Source organism: Callithrix jacchus, chromosome 3 (genome assembly GCF_049354715.1).
Source record: "Callithrix jacchus isolate 240 chromosome 3, calJac240_pri, whole genome shotgun sequence".
Lineage (NCBI taxonomy): Eukaryota > Metazoa > Chordata > Mammalia > Primates > Cebidae > Callithrix > Callithrix jacchus.
The window spans coordinates 42,312,561-42,334,391 of record NC_133504.1 but is presented as its reverse complement, the minus strand read 5'-3'; the positions used below and the strand labels follow the sequence as shown (position 1 = coordinate 42,334,391).

At 36.5% G+C, this 21,831-nt stretch overlaps 1 protein-coding gene across 1 annotated transcript in view; it reads right to left on the bottom strand.

Moving 5' to 3' along the window:
- Positions 1-21,831, bottom strand: part of DCHS2 (dachsous cadherin-related 2) — a 289,412-nt gene that overhangs the window by 83,075 nt on the left and 184,506 nt on the right. The window contains exons 8-10 of the mRNA XM_008992578.4: positions 17,493-17,650; positions 15,208-16,051; positions 8,433-8,672 (exon numbers count right to left, since the gene is read on the bottom strand). Coding sequence (XP_008990826.4) covers positions 8,433-8,672; positions 15,208-16,051; positions 17,493-17,650 — 1,242 coding nt within the window. The remainder of the gene's footprint in view (positions 1-8,432; positions 8,673-15,207; positions 16,052-17,492; positions 17,651-21,831) is intronic.

The window sequence follows — 21,831 nt, the reverse complement described above, 5'->3', positions numbered from 1 at the left end:
CCAGGTGTCCATAATCACCCCTCTTCCATGCAGGTCTCCTACGCAATCACTACCTGGCTTACTCTCACAGATCACTTCCCTTTCCATTTTCCAGAGAGAGAAAGGAGGCATTGGCAGCCCTCACCCTGTGCACCTGTACTCAACTGTTCCCCTTACTCCCTGTCTCAACTGCAAAGTCATTCTTCAAACACACTCCCAGAATTTTCCTGTCAGGTCTAGTCTTTCTCCTAATTCTTTTTCCTTAAATTACATCCTTCTCTAGCTATAATAATCAGGCATTTTTCTCCTTCTCTTTGTAGCCAAATTCCTTTTGAAAATCATACTCAGTCTATACCTACCTTCAAATCATGCCATTCCCAGTTATTCTTTCTACAGTGACAGTGACCTTCTGATTATAAAATCCACTGGCCATTTCTAGTTCTTACCTAAATTGTCTTCTCTGTGGTATCATATATGGCTGACAGACATTAAAAAGAAAAAGGAAGAAAAGGAACAAAAGGAGGGAGGGAAGGAAGGCATGAGGAAGAGAGTAGTAAAAAATAATAGAAAATGAGTTTCTTTGTTTGTTTGTTTCTTTATGACATATTTTTCTCTTGCTTCCTTGAGTGGGGTCATTGACAAACAATATGCTGGCCATCACACCATTGCCATCTCACGCTACACATTCATGTCTTCAGTTTGCATCCATATGCAGATGACATCCATGCCCATGCACTGAGCTCCAGTCATCTGTTTGGCTGGTTCATTCGTTTATTCATTCATGTGTTCACTTATGAATGCACAGATACTGAGTGTCAGGTACTAGAAAGGCACTACTGATAGTTACCTTGGTCCACAGAGTTCCCCTCTAGAGGAAAAGATAATTAGATCCGCGAGTTACAGAAAGTGTGATGGAATATATGAAATCACTGAGGGAGTGGATCAGAGAAGACATCTCAGGTATAGTTTGGTCATTAATTATCTCATTGAATTAACATATGTAAAGAGTAATCCTAAGTGCCAAGGTACCAAACCATGTGCTAAAAATATAACGTCTGGTAAACAGACAGATTCTCTACCCTCACGGTGTCCACAATATAGCACTGGATACAGATAAGAAAGCTGATAGTTACAATTCCCCCTGATAAGACATGATGGGTAAGTTGCGTTGCCCTCTATATAGTCGGAGACCTGAAAGATGAATAGGAATTAATGGGTAAGAAGGAAGAAAGTATCTCTGAATGAGTTCAAAATAAAATCCAAATACCTTACCAAAGTCCCCAAAGTCCCATATGATGTGGGTTCTGCATATCTTTCCAACCTCTTCTCAGGGATTCATTCCCTTGCTATATTCTTTTTTTTTTTTTAATTGAGGCGGAGTTTCGCTCTTTACCCAGGCTGGAGTGCAATGGCGCAATCTCGGCTCACCACAACCTCCGCCTCCTGGGTTCAGGCAATTCTTCCGCCTCAACCTCCTGAGTAGCTGGGATTACAGGCACGCATCACCATGCCCAGCTAATTTTTTGTATTTTTAGTAGAGACGGAGTTTCACCATGTTGACCAGGATGGTCTTGATCTCTTGAGCTCGTGATCCACCTGCCTCGGCCTCTCAAAGTGCTGGGATTACAGGCATGAGCCACCGCGCCCGGCCCTCCCTTGCTATATTCTTATCCCACTGGTTTCCTTTCTGTTCTCTGAACATGCTAAGCATCTTTCTGCTGAGGCCTCTGTAGTGGCTGCTCCCTCTGCCTGCTCCTCTCAGTTCTTCACATGGTGTACTATTTATTAAACCATAGTGTCTCAGATCCAAATCTGTTCTGTACTCTGCCCTGTGAGGCTGGGGCTTGGGATCTACAAACCACATTCTCCATCGCCAACTACTCCTCTCCTAGGGTTTGCCACAAACAGACACTAGAAGGAGACTGAAAGTCAGGACAGAAAACAGGACTTCCTTCTTCCTAGTTACTTACTGTCATCATGAGCAATGCTAGTCAGTCTGTTTCACTACTCCCAGAACCAGGCTCTGCAAGGTCCCTTCTCTCATTTTCTTCCTAGGGTTTGATAATCCAAACCTCTTCTTTCGCAGTATTAGGAGTGGTAGCTGCCTTCTAGAGTTTGTTTTTGTTTTTTTGGTTATCTCAGTATTCCCTCTTGCTTACTCATTCATCCGACATCTGCTTGCGGCATCTATTCTTCCTGACTGAATATGGTTGATAGAGTACTTGGCACCAGAATTGTGTCTCAGGTAACAGAGACTCTGAGGTTGGTTTGGTTTTATGTCTTAGGCTTTGAATGCAGTGATGAGTTCCTTAACCATGGGAAATGGAATGCTAGGAATTCAATAATTGGAGAGCTGTCACAATTAATTAAATTATCAGCCATGTTTGACTGTGACAAAGTGACTCTTAAAGGACTCGAATCCCTTAGAGAACCAAATGGTGCTAACTTTGATCATATACTAGTAAAAAGGTCTATGACGTAAAGATTGTTTTTCAAAGGACTAGGAAATTATAGAAAGATCACTACAAGCTGAGGCTTTAAACCTGTAGCTCAAGTCATAGTTACAAAGCTGGAGAGCTCCTGTATAGAAGCCCTAAAATTAACCTCCCTGAAGATCAGACCCAAATTGAGTGGCAGGTATAACAAGTACCTTGCAAGGAGATGCCTGTTCATGTGAATACCCATAACCAGAGTAAGATTTCAGCATAACTCAGGTAGCCAGGGGCAAATCTGACTCAGCTGAAGAAAGCCTATCGTTTTAAAAGAATAGTAAGGTTTTTCTAATTTATATGGCATAAACCTGGTAAATATGGGTGGAAATCAATTCTAAGAATGTGAAACCTAGGAAGATATAACATTGGTTTAGGATGGATTTGTTGATAGATAAACAGACAATATTGATATTATTTGCTAGAGAGTCAGAATTTAATGTGTTAGCTCATACAGTGTGTCTTGAGAGCATCTTTGACTGGTTGGATTCAATGGTGACCTATAATCACTGAGGTTGAGACACTAGATCTTCCTTTGAATACTATTAAAAGCTTAAGGAAATGATAATGTTAGAATGAATTTATCATGTATGACACGCTCACCAAACTTCCCCACTACCTTTTCCAAGAGTTCAGAGGACCCTCCCTTCATAAGTACACTGGGAAAGGTATTAGAAGGTCACCAGCATCCTTGAAAAGCAGAACTGGTGCGGTTTTTCATAGACTGGGGATGGATGATGGTGCCCCTGGTCCCAGGGACCATCTTTTGAGAAGCAACTCTTGATACCAATTTATAAAACTATCAGAAGTCATTTGCTTCCACCCATCTTTATGTAAACTTTCTGTAAACATCTTTATGTAAACACTGTTGAGCATCATCTAGTTGGTAGAGATACTGATCTTCTTGGCATCCAATGGAACATTACGTTGATACACCATTATGATGACATCATGATAATGGGATCTGATGAGTAGAAGGCAGCAAGTAACTTAGATGTCTTAATTAGACACATACATTAGATTAGGGATTGGCAAACTACAGTCCAGTGGTCAAATCTGGCCTGCTCCCTGTTTTTGAAAGGTTTTACTGAAATATAGGCACAATATTAATTATGGTTGCTGTCTTGCTATAGTGTCAGAGTTGCACAAAAGAGACCATAAAACACACAAAGCCTAAAATATGTACTCTCTGGTCCTTTATCAGAAAAAGTTTTGCTGAATTCTATCCTAGAGTAAAAGATGGGAGAGTAATAGGAGCTGAGGACAGAGAGGAAAGCTGGCTGTTAAGCTAAAAGGCACAAAACCTTATCCTCCTCTTCCTCAAACTATGGGGAAATAATAAAGAATTCTTGCCAGGGGGTGTGCTATTTTTAGGAAGATCATTTTTCTTTTCTTTTTATTTTAAGACAGGCTCTCATTCTGCTACCCAGGGTGGAGTGTGCAGAGGCACAATCATGGTTCACTGCATCAAATTCCTGGGTTCAAGCCATCCTTCCACTTCAGCTTCCTGAGTAGCTGAGACTACAGGAGTGTACCACACCAAGCTGGTCTTGAACTCCTGGCTTCAAGCCATCCTCTCATCTCAACCTCCCAAAGCACTAAGATTACAGGCATGAGCCACCATATCCAGCCAAGATTAGTTTTTTTGTGTAATGCCTCACCTGTACAATGACCCACAGTCAGGCATTTCTAAAGCAAAAATAGAATTATGCCTGGCTGAATGAATAAAGAAATAAATAAATGAATAAATTCTGAACAGTAAAGGCAGCCTGAGGAAGCTTATGTCATACCTGCTTCAGTTTCTCAGACCATATGGTCAAAAATGTTTATTGAGTTCCTATGTCACATCTTGCACTACTCTAAGAACCTGGAATACAAATATTAATAAATAGAAAGTGCTGAGTCCAGGAGAAGTTCACAGCTTAGAGAAAAAGCAGACAAATAAACATTTACATAATTAGAATACTATATATTACATGTATTAATAATATGCACCAAAGTTTTCACAGCAATTGGCTCTGAAAGAGTGAGGTTATGACTGGTCCTTATTCTTTTTCATCTGCTTATTTTTGATGTTTATGCAAATGTGTTTATCATAGAATCTTTTTTTATATATAAATAAAATTTATATAGAGAGAGCCAAGGCAAACATAACCATCCTAAGGGGTTAGCAGAAGTACTGCAGCCTAAGTGGGTAGTGGCTTCATTAGCATGCTGTTGTGACTTTCTCTAGCAAATGTTCCACAGCCTTGGATTGGGAAATTCAACTTCTGAAATGCCCTATAATCTAGCCCCCCTCTAAATCCTTCTCTTGGGACTTTGGTATAATCGAAGTTGCTAGAATGGTGCAAAACCAATAAGATCGATCTGCACCTGAATCTTGTGGATCTCCTTATGCATCCCTGGAGTAATTAGATTGAATCTAAATGGTGGGCAAATGCCACTGAGGAAAGAATGAGGAGGCATGTCAATGAATAACTACTAATAAAGTGCAGAGGGGCCCAGCATGGTGGCTCATAACTGTAATCCCTACACTTTGGGAGGTGGAGGCTGGAGGATCACTTGAAGCCAGGAGTTTGAGGCTGAGGTGAGCAATGATTGGGCCGCTGCCCTCCAGCCTGGGGGACACAGTGAGACTCTGTCTGCATAGAAATGAAAAAAAAAAAACAAATAAACAAAAATAAAGCATCAGGAGTATGTTCTCTTTAAATAAAGTATGGAGGAAAGTTGGTGGATATTTTGCCTCTGTATATGATGCAGAGGAAATGTCACTCCATAAAGAAACATTTAAAATAAACTGAATAGCCAGATGTATTGCCCACTCAAGTGAGAAATTATTATTACAGAAGGCTATATATTCAGATATTTTAACATCTTTATCCTTTATTCTTTGGTATACATACAAATAAGTTACCTTCTAATGGGTATACAGAATGGCACCCTATAACTTCCTATGAAGATAAAGCTATCAGCCCAGTGGAAATATTCCAAAGACAAGGGAGAAAGTCCCTATTTACCATATTGCATTAATTCTAAGATACATTTGTTTTTCACATTTCTGAAAGTAGATGCATCTTCACAATTAATGGTGTCTTAAATTTGATGAAATACGGTGTTTTTCCCTGGCTCCAAGTGTAGACTTAGGCAGTGCAGTTGTGCATCTAGGGTAGCACAAGGGATTCCAGAAAACCAGATGTAGTTTACTGAAGATGACCCCAGATGTAGAATACATTTTTATGGAATAGAGAATAACATCTCTTTAATGAATTCTATATTTTATTGTGGCAATGTACTGTTATTTTATGTTCGACACCCTTGAGCAATTATAAGTGAGTGGTATTCCCAGTGGGGCACCCTTTCCTCTTGGGAGTGAGGAAAGGGCACCGCAGGGGGAGATCTTTTTTCACTAACAATAGAGCTCTTGTTGGTGACACCAAATGCTGTAGTTTTAATACCTTAGTTAAAATCTGGTAGTTGTTTTTTCCTTTTAATATAAAAGAAACTCCTGCTAGAGCTAGTGTGAGTCATACACCATAAACATTCAATGCTCAAATCCCTGTGGGTTTTGAATGCCAAATAACACTGCATACTTACATTTTTAAAAAGTGCATCGTAGAATGCTAGAAAACACATGTTAAGCTCTCTAGTATTGAGTAACGCTGTGGTATTTATAAAAAAAATACATACTATAAAGTAAACCATTCATAAATTCCAGTAATGCCAGTTATGTTAAAATCCTGACTACGTCATTTAATTCTCATGCATAATCCTATTTTCATTGTTTCAACCCAATAATCAAAAAAGAAAAGAAGGACTGAGGGAAGATATATTCAATAGTATGTGCATATACACAAATATTCACATATACTTACATAATCACCTACTTAACAGATCTGGCCTCATTAAAAACACTGAGATTTCCAGTAAATCAAAATTGTCTCCAAAATATGTAAGGTTACGTGAGACTCATGAAGATGTTAATGTGTATTTCAAACATCCATTAATCCAGAAAAACAGTAATTTTGTGTCTGAATTCTCAATTGGCAAACCATAATCTCTAGAATAATGAAGTTTCAATTCAATTATAATTAGCAGGTTGTAGACAATTCATTCTAAATGAAAATAGCATTAACACTGGGCAACTTGACAGTAAAAAACAGAAGAATATATTTATGGTAATTGTCTTTGGTTAGTATATGCAAATTTTGAGAGAAATTCTTTTCTCCCTCTTCAAGCGTTAAAGCAAAAGTAATCATTCTAGTAGAATCCATTACAAAAAATAAAATTCATAAAATAAAGCAAGACCAAAGGGAGGAAGCATTTTACATACCTTATTAATTGCAAAATCACACATCAGCAATAGGTTCAGTGTATGTCTACATACTTTGGGGAGTAGTTTTTGTGTTGCCTAGCATCCGATATTGCTCTGTTTCTACAGATACCACTCTATGAGAACTTTACTGAGATGAAAATATTGTAAAACACAAAGCCTATGTATATTTTTTTACTGTGTCTGACACCCTAAAGATGAATACTGCCAAAAATGTGCTAAGTTCTAAGCACAGATTGGAGTGAACAATCGTTAGTAGGCTTCAGTGTGGCATCTTAGAAAAACTCTTTGATCACACTGCCCCACTCTGGTCAAAGACAGAAAACTGGGTTAGCCCTTGAAAAGAGTGTTCGTAACATCACATACAAATTCATGTAAAGTGCATTTTGTTAAGAGATGATGTTTTCCAAATAGGCAAAGTATTGAAATATTTATAATTTGGTTTAAAATTTCATGTAAATGTATCTTTTACCCCTTAACAATGTACAAGGAAATGCTATTGTTAATATTATTTCCATTAAAAATCTATCACAATTCTTGCAAAAATATAACAAAATATTACACTGATGTACAATGCCATTGGCTATATCCAAATTTAAATTTTAAAAGACTGGATTATTAAAGGGAACTAACACGAATAGTTTATATTCACATAATATTCATATTCATATTAGTTCAGTGTTTCCAATCTGAATGGGAATATAAACTATTCATACTAGTTCAGATGGAAAAATTCAGCATATATTTTGAATAGGAAACACAGCACTGTAATTTTTATAATTTTGTTTAAGATAAAAACAGAATATAATTAAAGTTGGTGAATCTTAATTGCCAAAACAGCCACAGTGATGTTGAAAAGCAAGTCAAAGAAATTTGTAAATTCCTAACCATAGTTAACTGTTCACTCCAAAGTCATCTGTCTGAACTCAGTGGTTGAATTTAGTAAAAATAGTCATAAAGTTAACATACCGATCATTTATTGTGTCAGACACTGGTCTAAGCTCTTCAGATGTAACAATTCATTCATGCTTATAACAGAACTATAATTTAGGCACTGATATTATCTCCATATCACAGGTAAGTAGGGATATAGAAAGGATTAGTAACTTGTTCAAGGTCACATGGCATAAGTAAATGGTAGTTCTAGGGTTCAAACCCAGGTGGTCTGACGCCAGCACTACAGCTCTTCCACTATGCTATATACAGAGGAAATAAAGAACGATTTATCTTCTTGTTCTCAATGTATCTAACTATTATATTCTGAAAGAAATGTGATGTGATGCTTTGTCCATACTTCGATTATCAAGGTCAAGTCAATACAGTATATGTTAATTGGGTGTGTGTCACCCTAATATAAATAATAATAAAGTTAATATAAGCAAATGTTAATTAGGTGTGTTTCACCCTAATATAAATAATAATAAAGTTAATACAAGCAAATCCTATATTATGTGATATATCTATACTTTACAGGTGTATATGTTTCTGTGTGGATGCAAATGAAAGTATTAGAAATTTGAGATAACTAGCAACTGTTCATTTTTCCTGAGCCATAACTGTTATAAATTATGTCAATTATAATCTTCAATTTTTTTTTTAAGAATTAATGCCCAGTTTCTGTATTTTTAAATTACCTGAATCTCTGTCCAGAGCTTCAACCCTTACGACAAACTCCCCTGGATTTTGGTTTTCTTTCACTGAAGCTTCATACAGCTGCTGCTTAAATACTGGAGCTTCATCATTTACATCAAGAACAGTAATTGTTAAAGTCTGGGATGAAGAAAGTGCTGGTGTGCCATCATCCAGTGCCAGAACAGTCAGAATGTGCTGAGTTTTCATTTCATAATCCAAAGGACAAGTTGTAGTTAGTAAGCCTGGTTTTGAAAACAGAAGAAAAGAAACATGTATTCTTATGAAAGTCATGCTTACTCCACTTGTGTCTAACTTGTTTACCTAAACATTCAGAAGTCTTAATTGCTAAAATATGAACTGTATTTTTAGTCAGAAAAGTCATCTCAATTTAAATTATATCAAACAAAACAATTCAAGAATAATCTGTTATTCAATTATCTACTGAGAGCACTACATTAATATTATCTAGCCTCAACATCTACCTCATTTTTAAAAAATATATAGGATGCTAACAATATGTATCTTGTCACATAACACCTCGTGTATGAGGTTAGGAGTTCAAGGCCAGCCTGGTCAATGTGGGGAAATCCTGTCTCAACAAAAAATTAGCCAGGCATGGTGGCAGGCACCTGTAATCCCAGCTACTTGGGAGGTTGAGGCGAGAGAATCACTGGAACCCGGGAAGCAGAGGCTCTAGTGTGTGCTAAGTTTGCACTACTTAACTCCAGCCCGGGCAACAGAGCAAGACTTCATCTCAACAAAAGAAAAATATAGAGCAAAGATGTTATAAGTCAGACAATAATCCTCACAAGTAAAACATGTCTCTATCCCACTGCCATTTTAGCATATAAACCATGTAAGTCAGGTATAATAAAGACTTGCACACAGATAGTCATTACATGATTCCAATTATTACATTTTGCTTTTAAGATTGCTGTTTGCTTCTCCCATTTTATAAGAATTTTTCTTAAAATAATTAAAGAGGTTTACTGAATCCTATTTTGTAAAAGTTTTTTAAATAATTACTCATCACTTTATATTTCACAGCCATAAACACCAAAAAAACTCACTATGTCTTCTTTATAAGAAATATGAGCCTTGTGAGAGAAAAAATATTCCATCTCATACGAATGCTTTTGGCAATTATCATTTTATGTCTTCGCAAAACACCTCCATTGAAACAGTCGCTGCAATTACTCAAGAGATTCTGGGACCTACATTACCAAAACACAAGTCTAATTTTATCCATCCTTTTTAACAATCTGAAATATACCTTCCTTAGCCATCTTGGAACACATTCCAAGTATTACTGAAAAAGGTCCTTGGAGAGCCTCAGCTCTAACAGATATCAGCAGTCTGTGTCTGGACTATTTCTCTGTCAGTTGGGCATTTAGGTGGTGTCCATGCATGCCTCAGAATGAAACCATATGTACAGGATTTAATAAATATTTTGATGAAATTTTCCAATGGAATAAAGCCAGACTATAATCATGACTTCCAAATCCTACACATTCAATTCCATTCCAAATAATGCTTTTAACTAACAGTTGGGCCAAATGGTATCTGACATTTTTTTCTAAGGTTTATGTAGAAATAACTTTTTTTTTAGTGAATAAGATGAGAGTTCATTAATTTTTCAATATTCCCTGAAAAATGAGTAGAGGGAAGTTCATTTTTAAAGTCACAAGACTAAAAATTTGTACATTTATTCCTCCATCAACCACATAAAAAACATATAATAGATGTTATCTAGCAACATGGTGACAGCAAGACAAGTGAAGTGAGAGTGAGTAACATTTCTGCAGAGTACCTGACAGTGAATAAATGCTTCTTTAAAAAAATATATGTTACAATTGATGTGAAAAGCAAGGGTCTTAATATCCAAATGAATTCAGCCATTAAAAATATATATTACTTCCAACATTTACAAATATATGCTTGTATAATCTCAAAGATAAGTTTCCACACCAAAGTCTTTGAACAATGCTGTTTATCTGTCACACTGCTACCTTTATTCACTTTTGGTACCATATCCTACCCTGCAAGGACTCACAAAGGCACAGAGAAGTTTTCTGTTGTGTATTCAGCCCATAATGTCAGCTAGCTACAGAGCATAGTTAATATTAACTAACAGGACAATTAAAGTTGGTTCACCAAATACAACCTCTGCGCCTATTACATATAACTAAATTAAACAACAAAAGAAGTCAAAAATGTTTAAACTATATGTATCTTGAGAACCATCATTTTAAGAGAAGAAAATGAAAACGGTAAATATAAGCAAGTGATGAGAGGCTTTAATTGGAAGTGGCAGAAAAAGAAATGAAAGACATCCAAATCAGAAAGGAAGACGTAAAATTATCCCTGTTTGTAGATTACATGATCTCATATGTAGGAAACCCTAAAGACCCCACAAAAAAACGTTAGAACAAATAAATTCAGAAAAGGTAGGATACAAAAACCAGCATTCAAAAATCACTTCATTTCTATACACTAACAATAACTATCTGAAAAGGAAATTAGAAAAACAATTCTATTGACAATAGCACAAAAAGGAATAAAATAAAACAGGGATAAAGTGAGCTAAGGAGGTGACATTGACGAAAGAAATTAAAGAAGATACAAATGGAAAGACATGTATGTTCACAGAGTTTAAGGTCTAATATTCTTAAAATGTTCACACTACCCAAAGTGACAAACTGATCTACAGATTCAATGCAATATCCACCAAAATCCCAATGGCATTTGTTGCAGAAATCAAAAAACATAATATTGCAATTCAAATGGAATCTCGAAGAACCCCAACAGTCAAAATAATCTTGAGAAAGAACGAAGCTGGAGGCATCACACTTCCTGACTTCAATGTATTAAAAAGCTGTAGTAATCAAAACACTATGGTATTGCCATAGGACAAACATTTAGACCAATGGAACAGAGTGGAGAGCTCAGAAGTAAATCCATATGTATATGGTCAATTGATCTTGAACAATGTTGCCAAAAATATACATTAGAAAAAGGTTAATCTCTTTAATAAATGGTGTGGGGAAATTGGATGTCCACATGCAAATGCATAAGGTTGTATCCTAAGCTTATACCATACAAAAATAAAACAAAATAAAATGGATTAAAGACATAAATGTAATACCTGAAACTATAAAAGTTCTAGAAGGAAACACATGGAGGAAAGCTTTGTGACCTGGGTCTTGGCAATTATTTCATGGATACACAACAAAAACCAGACTACAAAAACAAAAATAAACAAGGGAGATTATGTACAATTAAGAAGCTTCTGCACAGTACAGAAAGAGACAGCCTATAGAATAGGAGAAAATGTTTGCAAACAATTTATCTGATGAGGGGTTATTATCCTGTGTATGTGTGTGTGTGTGTGTGTGTGTGTGTGTGTGTGTGTGTATACAACGCCTACAACTAAACATAAAAAAAAAAAAAATAACCAAATAGCTTATCCACCATGATCAAGTAGGATTCATCCCAGTGATGCAAGGCTGGTTCAACATACACAAGTGTATAAACGTAATTCACCACATAAACAGAACCAAAAACAAAAACCACATGATTATCTCAATTGACGCAGAGAAGGCCTTTGACAAAATTCAACAGCCCTTTATGCTAAAAACCCTCAATAAACTCGGTATCGGTGGAACGTATCTCAAAGTAGCAAAAGCTATTTACGACAAACCAACAGCCAATATCATACTGAATGGGCAAAAACTGGAAGCATTCCCTTTGATATCCGGCACAAGACAAGGATGCCCTCTCTCACCACTCCTATTCAATATAGTACTGGAAGTTCTAGCCAGAGCAATCAGGCAAGAAAAAGAAATAAAGCATATTCAAATAGGAAAGGAGGAAGCCAAATTGTCTCTATTCGCAGACAACATGATAGTATATCTAGAAGACCCCATCATCTCAGCCCCAAAACCCCTGAAACTGATAAGCAACTTCAGCAAAGTCTCAAGATACAAAATCAATGTGCAAAAATCACAAGCATTCGTCTACACCAATAACAGACTTAAAGAGAGCCAAATCAAGAACGAACTGCCATTCACAATTGCTGCAAAGAGAATAAAATACCTAGAAATACAACTTACAAGGAACGTAAAGGACCTTTTAAAGCAGAACTGAAGACCACTGCTCAACGAAATAAGAGAGGACACAAACAGATGGAGAAACATTCCATGTTCATGGTTTGGCAGAATCAATATTGTAAAAATGGCCATACTGCCCAAAGTAATTTACAGATTCAATGCTATCCCCATCAAGCTACCAATGACCTTCTTCACAGAACTAAAAAAAACCACCTTAAACTTCATATGGAACCAAAAGAGAGCCCGCATAGCCAAGTCAATTCTAAGTAAAAAGAACAAAGCAGGAGGCATCACACTACCAGATTTCAAACTATACTACAAGGCTACAGTAATCAAAACAGCATGGTACTGGTACCAAAACAGAGATATAGACCAATGGAACAGAACAGAGGCATTGGAGGCAACACAACATATCTACAACCATACAATCTTTGATAAACCTGGCAAAAGCAAGCAATGGGGAAAGGATTCCCTGTTTAATAAATGGTGTTGGGAAAACTGGCTAGCCATGTGCAGAAAGCAGAAACTAGACCCCTTCCTGACACCTTACACTAAAATTAACTCCAGATGGATTGAAGACTTAAACATAAGACCTAAGACCATAAAAACCCTAGAAGAAAATCAAGGCAAAACCATTCAGGACATAGGAGTAGGCAAGGACTTCATGACCAAAACACCAAAAACATTGGCAACAAAAACCAAAATAGACAAATGGGACCTAATCAAACTCCACAGCCTCTGCATGGCAAAAGAAACAGTCATCAGAGTGAATTGGCAACCAACAGAATGGGAAAAAATTTTTGCAGTTTACCCATCTGACAAAGGGCTGATATCCAGAATTTACAAAGAACTCAAACAGATTTTACAAAGAACTCAAACAAGAAAAAAAACAAAGAAGCCCATTCAAAAATGGGCAAAGGATATGAACAGACACTTTACAAAAGAAGACATACATGAGGCCAACAAACATATGAAAAAATGCTCATCATCACTGGTCATTAGAGAGAGGCAAATCAAAACTACATTGAGATACCATCTCAAGCCAGTTAGAATGGCGATCATTAAAAAATATGGAGACAGCAGATGCTGGAGAGGATGTGGAGAAATAGGAACACTTTTACACTGCTGGTGGGAGTGTAAATTAGTTCAACCATTGTGGAAGACAGTGTGGCAATTCCTCAATGACCTAGAAATAGAAATTTCATTTGACCCAGCAATCCCATTCCTGGGTATATATTCAAAGGACTATAAATCGTTCTACTATAAGGACACATGCACACGAATGTTCATTGCAGCACAGTTTACAATAGCAAAGACCTGGAACCAACCCAAATGTCCATCGATGATAGACTGGCCTGGGAAAATGTGGCACATATACATCATGGAATATTATGCAGCAATCAAAAACGATGAGTTCATGTCCTTTGTAGGGACATGGATAAACCTGAAGATCATCATTCTTAGCAAACTGACACAAGAACAGAAAATGAAATACCACATGTTCTCACTCATAGGCAGGTGATGAACAATGAGAACACATGGACACAGGGAGGGGAGCACTACACACTGGGGTCTACTGGGGGGAATAGGGGAGGGACAGCATCGAGGGGAGTTGAGGAGAGAGAGCATGGGGAGAAATGCCAGATATAGGTGAAGGGGAGGAAGGCAGCAACTCACACTGCCACGTGTGTACCTATGCAACTATCCTGCATGTTCTTCACATGTACCCCAAGACCTAAATGCAATAAAAAATAACAAATAACCTAATTTTAAAATGGACAAAAGATTTGAATAGAAATATCTCCAAAAAAACATACAAATGACTAACAGGTATATGAAAAAAACGCTCAATGTCACTAATTATTTGAGAAATGAAAGTCAAAACTACAATGAGATGTCACTCATACCTGTTAGGATGACTATTACTGAAAAAACAAAAGACAACAAGCATTGGTGAAGGCATAGAGAAGCTGGAACCCTTGTACACTTTTGGTGGGAATCCAAAATGTTATAGCCACTATTGAAAAAGTATGGATGTTCCTCAAAAAATAAAAACAGAACTACCATAAGACCCAGCAACTCCACTTTTGGATATTTATACAAAAGAATTGAAATCAGGATCTTGAAGAGAGAGTAGCACACCCATGTTTACTGCAGCACCGTCCACAATAGCCAAGATGTGGAAACAACCTAAGAATGTTAATTGGCAGATGAATGTTAATTGGCAGATGAATGTTAATTGGCAGATGAATGGTTAAAGAAAATGTGGTATGTGCATACAGTTGAAGACAATCAGCCTTAAAAGAGAAAGGCGTTTTGCAAGATGTGACAATATGGATAAATCTTGAGGACATTATGCTAGGTAAAACAAGCCAGTCACAAAAAGACAAAACTCCATGATTCCATTTACATGAACTGTCTAAAATAGTCTAATTCATGAATCAAAGAGTGCAGTGGTGATTGTCAAAGGCTGCATGGAAGGGAAAATGGCAGAAACTAAAGTTTCAGTTAAGCAAGGTGAATAATCTCTAGAAATATGCTGTGCAACATTGAACCCATAGTCAACAACAATGTATTGTACACTTAAAACTTTGTTAGGAGGGTGGGTCTCATGTTTTCTTACCACAATAAAATAAAATATTTTAAAAAGTGACATAGGGCACTGTACCTGATGACTCATCTAGCATAAACGCCATGTTTTCATTTCCTGAGAGGATGCTGTATGTTACTTTTCCATTCCTTCCTTCATCTGGATCATGAGCAGTTATATGGTGCACCAAGGAGCCCACTGTGACATCCTCTTTGACATGGGCAATGGGAAAAGACATAAAAGTGGGCTTGTGGTCATTTACATCCAAAATCACTATTTGTGCCGTCAGTGATCTCAGTCGCCGGTCCGTCACATTCACAGCCTGATCAGACGCAGTTACTGTCAGGATGACAGTTGGAATGCTCTCTCTGTCAAGAGGGGACACAGTGACTAATGTGCCAAATGAGGGGTGGATGAGAAATGGATTCATGCCAGGGTTGTGGGATTCAATGTAGTATTGTATTCTACCGTTCAAAAAACTGCCGTCACCATCTTTGGCATTAAAGACGTACACCAGGGTTCCTATGGGAACATTCTCCTCTACGCTGATCACAATGAGCTCATTCTGGAAAGACGGGGAATGGTCATTCTGATCTTCCACATCAATACTAAGGAAGACTGTGCTACTCAGGGAAAGGTTTTTGCTATAGTCTGTAGTAATCACCCTGAAAAGATAATGAGATGTCGTTTCATAATCAAGTTCCTTAGAAAGAAACAAGTCTCCAGTTGAGCTGTCTATTTCAAAGTGTCCATCTTTATCATCTGCAACAATACTAAAATGTAACTTTCCATGATAATGTTGGTGAAGGTGATCAGGTGACTTTATCAAGCTCATTATTTTTGTGGGCTTCAAATTTTCTGGTATAACTAAGTGTCTAATATTCTGAGAAATGATTGCTCTCCCTTTGGATAGTGGGATCACCTGAAATACAAATAAAAGATATTAATTTGGGGTATTTTAAAAACAGTTTAATCAATACCTATAATAATATTATTTAGAAAACAAATTCCTTTCATGTATGTGATCATACATATTAGTGAGAAGTGTCTTTTGTATATTATATAATTCTAGTATGTCTCAGAAGATCAAAAATTGCACAATATTTAGGAGATAAGAGGTACAGAATTTTCTGTTTCCCAGTTTGCCGTATTGTGTGAAATGACAGCTTGATGAAGCCATGCTATAGTTAAGCCAAACTGTAGCCTGGTGATTCTTCAATGGGAAGGCAGGATAGCTAGTTCTCCAAACTATTGTAAATACTATAGACCAATCTATCCATAATGACAACATCTGTGTACATTTAAGAATCATATGTTTTTGTTTGTCTGAAACAAGAAACTGGAGGGATGATCATATAGATTTTTCTCTTAACCCACATATCCTTAAGCAAAGAATATAATTCGGAAACAGAGTTCTTATGGATTAAGGTTATTGTATACACCTGTATTAATATTTCTGATTGTTACAGGCATGCACAAAGAATCTAGCTATGCACAGTCATCTTCTTTTTGAGTGCTTGGTGTAATTTTTTTCCTACTATGGAGACTTCCCACAACGTGTTTGCCCATTATGATTAAAATAAAACCTTAAAATATGAATCTGAAGTTACTTTTCGAAATTAAAAAAAATTACAAAAAACTATGTCATTTATTACACGGCCATTTGTTTACATAAGAAGTTTCTCCTGCACATTTACCAGCTCCTTGATACTAGGAATAAGTACAAGAAAAGATACCTTTTGTTCATTATAAACAAGTAACATAAATGCAATATAGTGATGATTATCTTGTCAAGAACTCTACAAAGCTAATTTGCAAATAATTTGGATCTAAGGGCCAGGCGCAGTGGCTCACGCCTGTAATCCCAGCACTTTGGGAGGCTGAGGCGGGTGGATCACAAGGTCAAGAGATCAAGACCATCCTGGTCAACATGATGAAACCCCGTCTCTACTGAAAATACAAAAAATTAGCTGGGCATAGTGGTGCGTGCCTGTAATCCCAGCTACTCAGGAGGCTGAGGCAGGAGAATTGCCTGAACCCAGGAGGCAGAGGTTGCGGTGAGCCGAGATCGCGCCATTGCACTCCAGCCTGGGTAACAAGAGCGAAACTTCGTCTCAAAAATAAATAATAATAATAATAATTTGGATCTAAATCATTTCTCTAGTGATATCAAAAAGCTAAGTATGCTATGTACAATGCTCTCTTAAAGCACTGAATATATGCTTTATATATATGAATATTCATGTCACATACATACATATTCATATACCTACATATTACATGTATCTTCACTCTATAAACTTATAATAAAAGTCAAATGAAATCTTTAGATGTCCTTCCACATTTTATGGTGATGACATTACCTGAATATTAACAACTGCCTGTCCTTGAAGAGGAGGCATTCCCTGGTCAGTGGCAATGACAGTCATTCTGTAGGAAGGTCTGTAATCATATGAAAGTATCGTGGTTGTTCTTATTTCACCACTGTTGGCATCAATCTTAAAGTGATCAGAACTATCTTCTATAAACACACAAGAAAATTAAGAAATGAATGTTAATGACAATGCAGAAAACAGAATCAATTAATCCAATATCTTGATCATTGGGAAGATTTATTTGGTTTAAATCCTATGAGAGTATGGACACAAAAATGACACTAAAAATAGACAAGAAACATAAATTTTTTAAAAAGTTATATTACAGAAAATGTCAAGCATATAAAAAAGTGAACAAAAGGATATAATAAACTTTCACGAGTCCATCACCTAGCTTAAACAATAATCAATTCATGGCCTATCTTATTTAATCTATTCCTGATGTATATACTTCTATTTTCCCATTTTTTTGAAGTTCCAGAAATTATATTATTTCTTCTGTATATTTTTCAAAATGCATCTCTAAAAAATAAGAACTATTTTAACACAATCACAGTACCATATTACACCTTAAAATTAATGATTCACTAATATCACCAAATATTCAGTAAGTTTTCAAATTTTCAGTCATCCCATAAATATCCTTTATTTTTCTTGTTTGTTTACATTAGAATCAAAATTAAGTCCATATACTGCATATTTCTTTATGGATTTTTGCCAGCCATTTCTTTATTTGTCCTTGCAATTCATTTGTTGCATAAACTGGATCTTGTATCCTGACATTTTCCATGATCTAGATTTGCTGTTGCATCTCCAACGTGCAGTCTAATATGTTCCTCTATTCTCTGTTTTCCTTAACTTGGGAGGTAGATTTAGAAAACTGACTAGATTCAGGTCAGATTTGATTTTCTTTTCTTTTTTGCAAGACTACTTCACAAATGCTGTTTTTCCCTTTAGATGCATATGTCTAGCAGCCTTAAAAAATAAAAATAAAAAAGATGAGGCCTCTCTCTGTCACCCAGGCTGGAGCATAATTGTGCCATGATAGCTCACTGCACCCTGGAGTTCATGGTCACAAGTGATCCTCATACCTTGGCCTCCCAGATAGCTGGGACTACAGGCATGGGCCAAAAGCTAGTTGTTTTTGATATTGGCCCCACTGATGCACAGCCTACATACATTAACTATTTTTCTGAGATGGAGTCACTCTCTGTCGCCTAGGCTGGAGTGCAGTGTCGCGATCTTGGCTCACTGCAACCTCCGCGTCCCATGTTCAAGAGATTCTCCTGCCTCAGCCTCCTGAGTAGCTGAGACTACAAGCACACGCCACCACACCCAGCTTATTTTTGTATTTTTTTTTTTTTTAGTAGAGACAGGGTTTCACCATATTGGTCAAGCTGGTCTCAAACTCCTGACCTCGTGATCCGCCCACCTTGGCCTCCCAAAGTGCTGGGATTATAGGCGTGAACCACTGCACCCAGCCTTCATTAACAATCTTTTAAGTATTGTAAAGTATAATATAAGTTGACATCCCAAATCCAAAAATATGATATCCAAAATGTTCGAAAATCCAGAATTTGAGTATTGACATGACACTACATGTGAAACTCTATGCCTGATTCATCTGATGGGTTGCAGTCAAGACACAGTCATAACTTTGTGTAATGCACAAAATAATAAAAAATATTGTATGAAATTACCTTCAGGCTATGCATACAGGTGCATATGAAAAAATGAATTTCATGTTTACACTTGGGCCTCATCTTCAAGATAATCTCATTATGTATATGCAAATATTCCAAAACTTAAAAAAAATATCAGAAAGCTGAAACACTTCAGTCTCAAGCATTTTGGATAAAGGATATTCAATATGTGCTGTGCTTTGGTTTATCATCCCTTTTTCATATTTTTGCTGGAATATTTCAATAAAGAGAAACTTTCAGAGAAAGAGTTCATTATAAGAAAGGCAGGATAAATGCTTGATGAGTTAAACTTGAACAATTTTTGAAATAATGAGTTGGTACACCAACATCCACCAATGTTCCAACTATGATAAGTAATGTTTTATCTTGCTCTTGTTTTGGAAATCATTAAGCATGAATTTAAACATATTAGTTGTGTTTCAATATATTGCCATTATTATCTTTACTGATGCTGAAATTGTCCCATCACTGAACATTGGCATCTTCTTAAAGTTGGTTCCTGGGTCTCTTTATATGATCCTAATAGGTTTAGTAGCCTCCTTCTAACTATGATAAAATGGTGCAAACTCATCTGTAGATTTCCTGTTCATGATGTGGCATCACCATTTCTCCAAGGACTGCTGGTTCCTTTTGGTGGAAAATGGTTTTGGGAGAACATTTTTGGGACATTAGGGGTGCTCATTGTTTCTGGGTTTGTCATCATTTCTAGGCTTTTCCAGTGGACAGAGAATACACATGCACACATCTATATATACATTCATATTGACGCTTATAATTCAAATTGGATTCATAGGGTTTTGAGTTAAATAACAGATTTGGTTCTTCGATAAAATCTGAATGTTTCAAACAGTTCAAACATCAGACAAATCCTGAGTAGAAGGATTCATTCCCCTCCATTCTTTAGTTCAACAGTTGCTGAGTCATTACTATGGATCAAATACTTTGCAAGTTATTAGGGATATAAAGGCAAATAAAAAAGAAGCCGTGTCTTCAAGAAACTCATTGCATTAAGCAAGCAATTATGTGACATCTATTAGTTGTGATTTCTATGCTTTAATCCATTGATTTTGTTCTCATAGAAATACCACAGAATGCATTCAGGAATATGATACATATATACCTTTATTCCCCTTACACCGATTTTCATCTTGTTATTTTACCATATATTTTGTAGTTGCTTCTATTTGACTATCAGATAAAAAATAAATATGTGAATAATGTAATATATATTTCCACATTTTTGTATTGATATGCCTTAAGTATCATTTTAGAAGCTAATTTTTAAAAAAGAATATTTTTAACATTCATGAATACATGAACATCAAAGTATCACTTCTTAGATTGATTAATTTTCAGTATTTCCTCAATTTTTTCCAACAAATAACAGAGTATAAATAGAGGAGTGGACCTGTATATAGCTCTAAATCTCATTCCCCTCCTCTTTCCCTGTAGAAAGTCACTTTTATAACTAAAGTTGAGGTTTATCTTTCCAGTTCATACATCTATAAATAATGTATACCATAGCTTTGCTTGCTTTTAAATAACAGCATTATAGCAGGTTTACAGCTCTGTGTGTGTGTGTGTGTGTGTGTGTGTGTGTGTGTGTGTGTATCTCAGTGTATGTGTGTGTCTCTTTCCTCTTCACTATCATTATCTTTACAGGCACACCATGGTGCCTTCTCCAAACCCAAATAAAACAGGAAAAAAAGATGTAAAGATCTTATTGACCTAACTAACCTAATACCCAGAGGAAGATTCTTCAATGTACGCCTGCAAAGCCACTTTGTCTTCCTCCCAAGGACCAGATTAGAATAAGCTAAGACAATAAAAAGATAAATATGAGAAGTAACAAAAGGGAAGACAAAAATAACAGAGGGGGAGGACAGGGAGAGAGTCTCTGAAGGAGAGGACAGCAGGGACACAGAGGCAGGGCTGTCTACAAATGTGGATGTGCTGCAGTCTCACCACCTCTGTATAATTCACAGTTCAAGTGTCCTGAAAACTTGGGATGAACTTCTGAAATGTTTACAGGTAAAGAAATTAGGATGGTTTATACAGGCATAGAAACATGAGAAAAGAATTTGCTCCCTGACCAAGGAGGTATTGAGAAGAATCACATATGTAACTTTTCCAATGAAAGGCAATGCAATGAACTCAAAGCTGCTGTTTGCATCAAATTCTTTTTATCTTCTGTAAAATCTTTGCCTTCCTTGATTAACTTTGGATTCAATATTTATCCACACTGCTATGTATGAAACTCTACTATATTTTCATTGTTATAGTCTGTGAATACACCATATTACGCAAACAACTGAAATAATACTTCAGTGAGTAGCCTGTTTCAGTATCACTGTGCATGTATAGAGTTCCTCTAAGGTAACAGAAGTTGAACTGCAAGGGTATAGCATAGGCACGTCTCCAATCTTATCAGATACTGCTTCACTGCTCTTCAAAGTCTTCACATCAAGGAGTCTGGGCATGCTTTAACAATCTTCTTTTTAATTATTCAGGCTTCTTTTCTTTGAGTTGTCTGTTAATATTCTTTGTCAAGCTTTATTATTTATTTATTTCTTTTTCTTACTGGCTTGCAGGAGTTCTTAATAATTTTGTATTGGTTACTGGGC